Source organism: Ornithorhynchus anatinus, chromosome 8, assembly GCF_004115215.2.
Source record: "Ornithorhynchus anatinus isolate Pmale09 chromosome 8, mOrnAna1.pri.v4, whole genome shotgun sequence".
NCBI classification, from domain to species: domain Eukaryota; kingdom Metazoa; phylum Chordata; class Mammalia; order Monotremata; family Ornithorhynchidae; genus Ornithorhynchus; species Ornithorhynchus anatinus.
The window spans coordinates 35,869,714-35,879,624 of NC_041735.1; the positions used below are offsets into that span (position 1 = coordinate 35,869,714).

The window sequence follows — 9,911 nt, forward strand, 5'->3', positions numbered from 1 at the left end:
CCTGAGGACTAAGGGCCAAAGTGTGGGCCAACTGCTCCTCACTGTGAGCCTTTGGCCCGCCCATAATCTTCTACTCTCTCATTCCCTCCTCAATCAGTCGATCATTCCCGGTGGATATTGAGCAGTTTCGGTGTACAGAATGCTAAAGTAAGCATTTGAGAGAGTACCATACAGTACGTGGACAGAATACCAACCCTGAGAGAGCTTACAGTCTATCAGTAGAGACAGACACTGAAATGAATTACACATATGGACACAGAGCAGGGTACAAGTGCTGTCGTGTTTGGGGTTGAGGTAAATTCCAAAGTGCTTAGGCGGAAGAGACCCAAGTTCACTGGTGACATAGGAGGGAGAGTAGGAGAAAAAGATGAGAGATCAGTCAGGAAAGACTTTCTGGAAAAGGTGGGGGTTTCTTAGGGCTTAAATGTTGGGGAGAGTGGTGGACTAATGAATAGGAAGGGCCAGGCATGTCCAGGAAGAAAGCATTGGTGAGCAAGCAATGGAAGATGAGGGAGATGAAATCAAGGCCCATTGAGTAGAATGTTGCTGGCAGAGTGAAGGTGTGCTGGGCTGTAGTAGGAGAGGAGGGAGAATGGAAGGAGGGGCAGAGTGGATTGATCCGATCTAATTACTAGCTGTCACTTATGGCCCATCTCAGTATCTCCTCTGGCTTCTCCCCAAGTTCACGTCAGAGAAGCCTGAGTGGTGAAGCCTGAGCAGAGCACTGTTCTCTGGAGATGGGTTTCATAAGCCTAACACTGAGCCCCCATGGGTATAACCTGGGGGTTAAAAACACCCAGAGCTAGTGCACTAAACCAGAAATGCCAGGGTTCAAGATCTCATTTAGTGCCCCCTGTCCACATGTTCCAGGATCTGGGCATCGATACCCTCATCCCACTCCTGAAAGGACTACAGTCCAGCCTAAGAGACGGAGGTTTGCAAGTGGCCAACCGAACCTGTTCTGCTCTTTTATCTGCAGTCAATTCATCCATCAAGTAGTACTAACAACAGAACACCTATGGGGCACAGGACATTGTACTAACCTTTCTCTCCACCTCCTCATTCCCATTTCCCTATACTACCTGTGCCCTGAAAACAAGAAAATTGGGAGAAAATGAGAAGAAAAGGCAGTGTGAGTGCAGGCTTGAATTACTGATGAAGAGAAATGAAATAGATGCATCTCCCCTTTCTCTTTCCAGCCCTCCTCCATGCCCCATAAGCACGTAGTCAACATGTGATAGCAACCCGGTTACCCCAATCACCTTTCCCCTCTGTCCCTTCATTCTAGTCACAAGAAGTCCAGCCAATCAGCACAGGGAGGCCTCAGTGCTCCAACCCTAGGGTCCCCGGCCATACTTCAGAACACTTGAGGCTGAGGAACAGGTCTCTTCCTCCCCAGAGCCCCAAAAACTGCAGGCGGAGACATGCTGGGTTCTGTCACCCTCCTTCTCGCCACCCTGTTCCCTGGTAAATCAGCTGCTTTCATCCTGGGTTAACTCAGCCTACAATTAACTCCTCCACCTCCTACTCCTCCTCCCCACCCTCATCAAGGTGATTTTTTTTCCCCCCATTGCAGCTGGCCAGACGGCGCTCACCACGGTCCAGCCTATGGTCTCCAACACCAAACAGGCCGAGTCATTAGCATCATTTCTCTGCGAGATTTCCGAACAAACTATCACCTACATCCACTGGTATCGCCAGCAGCCTGGGAAGGCTACCCAGCGACTGCTGTACTGTAACCTGGCCACATCTCAACCCACTCTGGATGGAGTATTCAATGTCGATAAATTCTCTTCTTACAAGGACAAAGATCATCGCTGTACCCTGAAAGTACGGAAGCTGAGCACGAGTGATGCCGGCACCTATTACTGTGCCGGGTGGGAATCCACAGTGACACAGGTCCCTCCTCCCCTCATATGAAAAGTCACTATCTGTATTCACCAAGAGCGGGGCCTGCCCCTCGCACATCTCCAGCACTGAATCTCGGCCTCTGTTTCGGGCTCCTTGGCGAGCTAAGCTGGTTCCCAGTTTGATTTCTGGAGCAAACAGCTCCGTTCTGCAGTTCTTTCTGTGGGAAAAATCTCAGCAGCCACACCCACCTTAGCCAGAGATTGGTCACAAAGCTCAAATCCCACCATGCCCCTCTCAGATGCTGATGGACTCCCAGTCTTGCTCTGGCAGAGCAGACACCACAATCATCTCCAAGGGATGGGTCTGTAGAAGGATATTCTGTCTCATATCCCTTGGGCTCGGAGACAACTCAATATCCTACCAGAATGTCATCCACTGCCTGCTCCGGGGCCTAAACCTGAAGACTGTCAACCAACAACCCAGCTGGGCCCATCTACTCATCTCCCTTGGCTTGGAACTTATTCCAGATGCTCTAGAAGTCTGGTCAAAGGATGGACCAATTGCCCCTCACTAGGCCCCCAGGCTGTCCTGAAAACCACTCCTCTCTCCTTTCCACATCAATCAATCAATCAATCACTGGTAGTTCTTGAGCACTTATTGTGTGCAGAACACTGAACTAAATGCTTGAGAAAGTTCTGTACAGTAGACAGACACTATCCCAGCACTCAAGGAGCCTGCAGTCTAGAAAAGGGGATACAGATAAGGAAAATGGCAGAATGTGGGACAGGGATTCTGTCACACCTGATTATATTTAATCCACCTCAGCAGTCAATTCAGTGCTTGGCACAAAGTAAGCTCTTACCAAACAACCCCATTATTACTATCATTATTAAGTAGACTGGGAGTCCTTCATATTCATAAATGGAACGGGGAGGGCAAGACGTGGGGTTGAATCTCGGGGCCCCAAGACCTCTCCCAGAACCATTCAAGCCCTGGAGAGAAGCAAGCAGGAGAGTGACAGCTCCCACAGACCACCTGCAAATGGATGAAAGGAGCAAGACCTGAGTCCCTATTTCTCTCCTCATTAGTTATATTCTCTTACTGATTCTCCATCCAGCACTAGATTCGTCCCACCTAGTTATCAACTCCTTCAGGTCAGGGTCCATGTCTTTCTGTCCTCTTTTACTCTCACCTAGTAAAGTGCTCTGAACATAGCAGGCATTCGGTACATACTATCGATTGACTGACATTTCAGACAATATGATGCCATTTCCTTCAGGATTGCTCAAGAAACTTATAGCGGTCTCTCTGCTGCCCCTGCCATCCTTCTGCCTCTCTGACTTGCCTCATCTCTTTCTCCTCCCAGCTCTCCCCTCCAGCCAACAAGCTTGTATTGGCCATGTGAACACACTCTGGTACCCCAATCATCTCTCCTCTCCATCCTGCTAACCTTATCATCACCCAAGAAGCCCAGCCAATCAGCAGAGCGGGGGTCTTGGTGACTCAAAGCCAAGGTCCTCAGACCCCAGTTCAGACAACTGGAGGCTCAGGGTTGCGGGGAAGTCACCATCTTCTCCTCTGCAGAACCTCAAGTGCAGCAGGCGGAGACATGCTGGGGTCTGTCACCCTCCTTCTCGCCTCCCTGCTCCCTGGTAAGTCACCTTCCTCCACCCTGGGTTAGCTCTGTCTGGAACTGAGTTCTCCTCCTCCTCCTCCTCCTCCTCCTCCTCCTCACTTAAGACATTTACTTTCTGTCCCCATCACAGCAGCCCAAACGGCACTCACCATGGAACAGCCTATGGTCTCCATCACCAAACAGGCCGGGAAGTCTACAAAGATCGCCTGCGAGTTTTCTCAGAAAGGCATCGCATACATCCACTGGTATCGTCAGCAGTCTGGGAAGGCTCCCCAGCGTCTGTTCCACTGCAGCCTGGCCACATCTAAAGCCAGTTTGGATGCAGGATTCAGCTCAAACAAATTCTCCGCTTACAAGAGCAAAGATCAAAGATGCACCCTGATGGTTCAGCATTTGGGTACGAGTGATACTGGCACCTATTACTGTGCCGCCTGGGACTCCACAGTGACACAGCTCCTTCTACTTCTCATACAAAAAAGTCACTGTTATAGTTAGCAGGGGCAGTTTCTTCCCTCCATAGCTCCAGGAGTGAATCTCATCCATTGTTTCAGGCTCCTTGACCAATTGTGAGGGACCTGGAGGGTGAATGGATTTGTCCTACCGTTCTTTCTCTGGAGAATGATCCCCAAAGCCCCAACTATGTTAGTCAGATTGGGCACAGAACACAATTCCCACTATCCCTTTCTCAGACATTGCCGGCCTCCCAGTCTCGCTCTACTTTAAAAGACACCATCATCTTCTCCATGCTGTCTGTTAGGCCCTATGGGCTCTGGGCCAACCCATCATCCTCCCTGAGCCCCATCCACCTACCAAGGGATCACTCTGGGCCTAAATTTATAAACTCACAACCTACAACCTGGCTGGGCCCAAAGACATGGCCATCTTCCCACAGACCCTATTCCAGAGACCCTAGAACTAAGGGGCAAAGGGTGAAGCAACTGGCCCTTACTGCGAGCCTTGGCCCTCCTGAAAACCTCTACTCTCTCATCCCTCCTCCATCAATCAATCACTGGTAGTTATTGAGCAATTTCTATATGCAGAACACTGAATTAAGCACTTGGGAGAGTACCATACAGTAGGTGGACGTAGTCTCTGCCCTCATGGAGCTTACGGTATAGTAAGAGGGACAACACTAAAATTAATTTCACTCACAGAGAAGGAGCAGAGTATAAGGATATGTACATTAAGTGCAGTGGCATTGAGGGGTGGATGCGTATCAAAGTGCTTAGGGGGAAAAGACCCAAGTGCATAAGTTACACAGGAGGGAGGGTACAGGAAGGAGACGATTAGTCAGGGAAGACCTCCTGTAGAAGATGTGCTTTTATTAGGGCATAAAAGATGGGTAGAGTGGTGGTCTGATAGATGGATCAGGGTGAGCACTCCCAGAGAGGAGCGACCGGTGAGCAAGAAGTGGATGATGAGGGAGACGAAATCAAGTCCCAGTGAGGAGGATGATGTTATCAGAGTGAAGCGTGTGGGCTGGGCTGCAGTGGGAGAGCAGCAAGGATGGAAGGTGGGCAGAAGAGATTGATCCCCTCTAATTCCTGACTGCCATTTATGGATCACCTTAGTGACGCCTCTGCCTCCTCCCTAGGTTAACCTGTGAGGAGCCTGGTTGGTAGAGCCAGAACAGAGCACTGTTCTCTGGCGATGGGTTTATGGTATCAGTTGGTGGCCCCTGTCCACATGTCTCAGGGTTGGGCACCTTTACGCTCAGCCCAATGTCAAAGGAAGTAGAATCCAGCCTGAGGGACGGAGGTTTGCAAGTGGCCAGGCTAACCTGTTCTGGTCATCTAACCATATCGATTAATCCACCACTCAAGAGTCTCAACAGAATCATATGTTGCACAAGACACTGTACTAAGCAAGACGCTTCTCCCTAACCTTTCTCTCCTCCTCCTCCTTCCCAATTTCCTATGCTATCTGTGTCCCCTAAAACTAGGAAATGGAGAAAATGAGAAGAAAAAACAGTGTGACAGGAGTCCTGAATTGGCTGGAGAGAGAGATGAGATGGATGCATCTTCCCTTTCTCCTCCCAGTCCTCCCCCATGGCCAATTAGCATCAGGCCACTGTGTGATAACATCCGGGTTACCCCCTTCACCTTTCCCCTCCATCTCCTCATTTCAGTCACTAGAAGCCCAGCCAATTGGCAGAGTGGAGACCTCAGTGACTCCCTGCACCAATCCTAGGGTCCCCGGCCCTATTTCAGACTACTTGGGGCTCAGGTAAAGGTAGAAACCACAATCGTCTCCTCCTCATCTCCTCCCCGGAGCCCCGAGCACTGCAGGAGGAGACATGCTGGGTTATGCTACTCTCTTTCTCACCGCCCTGCTCCCTGGTAAGTCAACTGCTTTCATCCCAGATTAACTCAGCACTAGAATTGTCTTCTTTATCTCCTTATCGTCCCCATCCTCACCACAGTGTTCTGCTTTCTTCCCACTTTGCAGCTGTCCAGACAGCACTCACCATGGACCAGCAAATAACCTCCATCACCAAGGTGGTGGGGACCGTAGCATCATTGTCCTGCGAGTTTTCCGATCAAAGCATCACGTACGTCCACTGGTATCGCCAGCAGCAGGGAAAGGCTCCCCAGCGCCTGCTCTACTATAACCTGGCCAAGTCTGAAGTCACCCTGGAATCAGGATTCAACTCAAACAAAATCCACGCTTACAAGTCAAAGGATCGAAGGTGTTCCCTGTTGATCCAGAAAGTGGACAAGAATGATGCTGGCACCTATTACTGTGCTAGCTGGGACTCCACGGTGACATAATCTCTCTGCCCCTCATACAAAAAGTCACTGTCTGTGGTCACCAGGAGCAGGGCCTGCCCCCAACAGCTCCGGTACTGAATTTCACTCCTCGTTTCAGGGTATTTGGCAAACTAAAGGTGGCCTCAGCTTGGTTTCTGGATGAAGTAGGTCCAAACTGCAACTCTTTCTCTAAGAACCATCCCAGAGGTCACACCCACTTTAGCCAGAGTGGGTTAGCCACTTTAGAGAAGTGGGTTTAGCCACTTTAGAGAAGCAGCGTGGCTCAGTGGAAAGAGCACGGGCTTTGGAGTCAGGACTCATGAGTTCGAATCCCAGCTCTGCTACTTGTCGGCTGTGTGACTGTGGGCAAGTCACTTAACTTCTCTGTGCCTCAGTTCCCTCATCTGTAAAATGGGGATTAAGACTGTGAGCCCCACGTGGGACAACCTGATTCCCCTATGTCTACCCCAGCGCTTAGAACAGTGCTCGGCACATAGTAAGCGCTTAACAAATACAAATACCAACCAGAGGTTGGGCACAGAGCACAATTCCCTCTGTACCATTTTCAGACCTCTGTGTCCTCCTAGTCCAGCTCTCCCTTAAGAGATGCTGCCATCGACTCCAAATAGTGGGATTGTGGAAGAACACTGTCTCCCATGTCCCATGGGCTCTGGCAGACAACCTAGCATCTTCCCTGAGCCCCCTCCATACACCCAGGGACTGCTCTGGGGCCTAAACCTGTGAAATGAGAGAAGTCTATGAAGACAAGGATTTTTAAGCAAAGGGATCAGCTTTAGAAAAAGTCCCATCCACCCAAAGAAAGAAATATTCTTGTTGCAGTCTCCAGGAGGGACTGTTCTTTCTGTCACTCAGTATTTCCTGACTTTTGAGGAAGAAAATTAGATATGAGTCCATTTTCTAGTTTTTACAACTCTATTATTTGAGGCTTTCTCATTCCATTAGGTGAACACGTTTAACTTAATAGTCTTTTCAGCATTCTCTTCAAACCCAGCAGGTTTTTCCTGGGGTCCCTCCAGCTCTCTCTATATGCTTCTGACTTATGTCCATCTCTCTCCCTTATTAAATTGCTAATTTCTCAGGGGCAGAAACTGGTCTTTTCCCTCCCACATATACTCCAAAGCACTTGATTAGAGAAGCAGCGTGGCACAGTGGAAAGAGCACGGGCTTTGGAGTCAGGGCTCATGAGTTCGAATCCCAGCTCTGCCACTTGTCAGCTGTGTGACTGTGGGCAAGTCACTTAACTTCTCTGTGTCTCAGTTCCCTCATCTGTAAAATGGGGATTAAGACTGTGAGCCCCACGTGGGACAACCTGATTCCCCTGTGTTTACCCCAGCGCTTAGAACAGTGCTCTGCACATAGTGAGCGCTTAACAAATACCAACATTATTATTATTATTATTACTTGATTCAGTGCTCTGCACATGGTAGGCACTGGATAAATACTGTTGATTGAGTGACTGAATGACTGTATGAGTTTTCTGGCCCCTACAAGGTTCCAATGATTCTCAGCTCAGTCAGAACCAGAAACCAAAAAAGTACTGAGCACCAAACATGCAAACAAATGGCCTGAGTTTAGGATCAAACCCAGAAGATATTGAAACACCAACACATTTAGAGTTTTCGAACATTCCTTAAGGGGAAGCAAGCTCAAAGCTCATGCTCATATTCCCCCAGCTCACCTGGCTCCCTGCATTTCCGTTCACTGCGTGTAAGGGGTCTGTGACAACTTCACTCCTCTAATGCCTACCTACTCAGTGTTCTTCAAGCTCGTCCTTCTCGCCACTGGCCACTCGCCCATGTCCTGCCTCTGGCTTGGAACTCCCTCCCCCGTCATATTCATTCAGTCATATCTAAAGCACTGTATTAAGCGCTTGGGACAGTACGGTACAACAATAAACAGACACTTTCCCTGCTCACAACCAGTCATATCCGACAGATATGATCGTTCTCCCAATCTTTAAAATCTTAGAGAAGCAGCGTGGTTTAGTGGAAAGAGCTCGGGCTTCGGAGTCAGAGTCATGGGTTCGAATCCCGACTCTGCCACTTGGCAGCTGTGTGACTGTGGGCAAGTCACTTCACTTCTCTGTGCCTCAGTTACCTCATCTGTAAAATGGGGATTAACTGTGAGCCTCATGTGGGACAACCTGATTACCCTGTATCTACCCCAGCGCTTAAAATAGTGCTCTGCACATAGTAAGCACTTAACAAACACCAACATCATTATTATTATTATTATTAAAATCACATCTCCGCCTGGAGGCCTTCCCTAATGCCTCAGTTCCTCTGCTTCCACTCCCTTCTGTGTCGCCCTTGCACTTTGGTTCACATCCTTTGTACACTTATGTACAAGTCTGTAATGTATTTATTTATATTAATGTCTGTTTCCCCTCTAGACTATTAGCTCCTTGTGGACAGGCATGGTGATTACCAACTGTTATATTGTACTCTCCCAAGTATTAGTACAGCACTCTGCCTACAGTAAGCACTCAATAAATACAACTGAATAATTGATTGATTTCTCTTGTGCTCTCTTAAGACCTTTATGAATCGCTCCAGTTTCACCTGCCCCCTAAGGAGAGACACAAACCTGTCCCGCCCCAGTGATCTCTCAGCACCTCCCACACCCCACACAACACAGTCCTCAGCGAAGTGTCCAGTGAGCACAACCATGGAGCAGTCAACCATCATCTCTCCTACAGCTAGAGCTCTGGTGCAGTTGCAGAGGATTGAAACCCCTTTCAGCAGAGAAGCCCAGACCCTGCTGAGGCATCTCACCCTCCTCTCAGCCTTCCTGGAGGCCTGGTTGAAAGTGGCCTTGCCCCCAGTGGTCCGCAGGGAGCATTGGGGTTGTCTTGGAGAGGAGCTGGTCATCTCCGCTGTTACTGTGTGCCCTCGTGGCCACTGGAGATGAGGTGGTCACCTTGCACCAGAGGCTGGTCTCTGTCATTGTCAAGAAAGGTAGAGCCAAGACCTCTTCTGTAAGAGCGCCGGCAAGCTCCCAACCTACATCCACTGGTATCACTCACAGCCTGGGAAGCCCCCACAGCACCTCCTCTACTTCTCCACAACCAAGAACTAGGTCAACTGGGTTGAGGGTTTCAAGGCAGAAAAATTCCAGAACATCCAGGACCGTGACAACAAAAATATCTGCAAGCTGATGGTGTTTCAGGTCGAGGCAAGTGACATTGGTGTGCATTATTGTGCCAGCTGGGACTTCCCATAGTGCTCCAGGCCACCCTGCTCCCTGTACGATTAGACTGTAAGCCCCTCATAGGGCAGGGACTGTCTCTATCTGTTGCTGACTTGTTCATTCCAAGCGCTTAGTACAGTGCTCTGCACATAGTAAGCGCTCAATAAATACTATTGAATTGAATGAATACAAAAATGTGCTACAGTGAAGCTACCACCAAGCCTCCATCACTCCCCTTCTTCTACCATACCCACCCTAGCTACAAAAGCAGACTGAACTCCATTCACTTACCCCTGGAGGGGCCCAGCTGGTGGGACCACATGCCAGGAACGATCCAGTCACCAGTCCCGGTGCAGGCTCCCACTGCCTGAATCCAACTTCCCAATTCATCGTGTAAAACTCCGCGGAGGCAGGGATTGCCATGTCTCTGTGCCCTGGGAGGCCCTGGTCCCTAGTAAGGCCCG

General features: G+C 49.5%; 1 gene segment (V, D, J or C); it reads left to right on the top strand.

Annotated features, from left to right (window-relative positions):
• Nucleotides 1-5,287: 5,287 nt before the first annotated feature.
• On the top strand, nucleotides 5,288-6,518 carry LOC114813753. The segment is given in 2 exon segments: nucleotides 5,288-5,826; nucleotides 5,936-6,518. Coding segments are annotated over 2 exon segments (366 nt in total).
• Nucleotides 6,519-9,911: the final 3,393 nt, after the last annotated feature.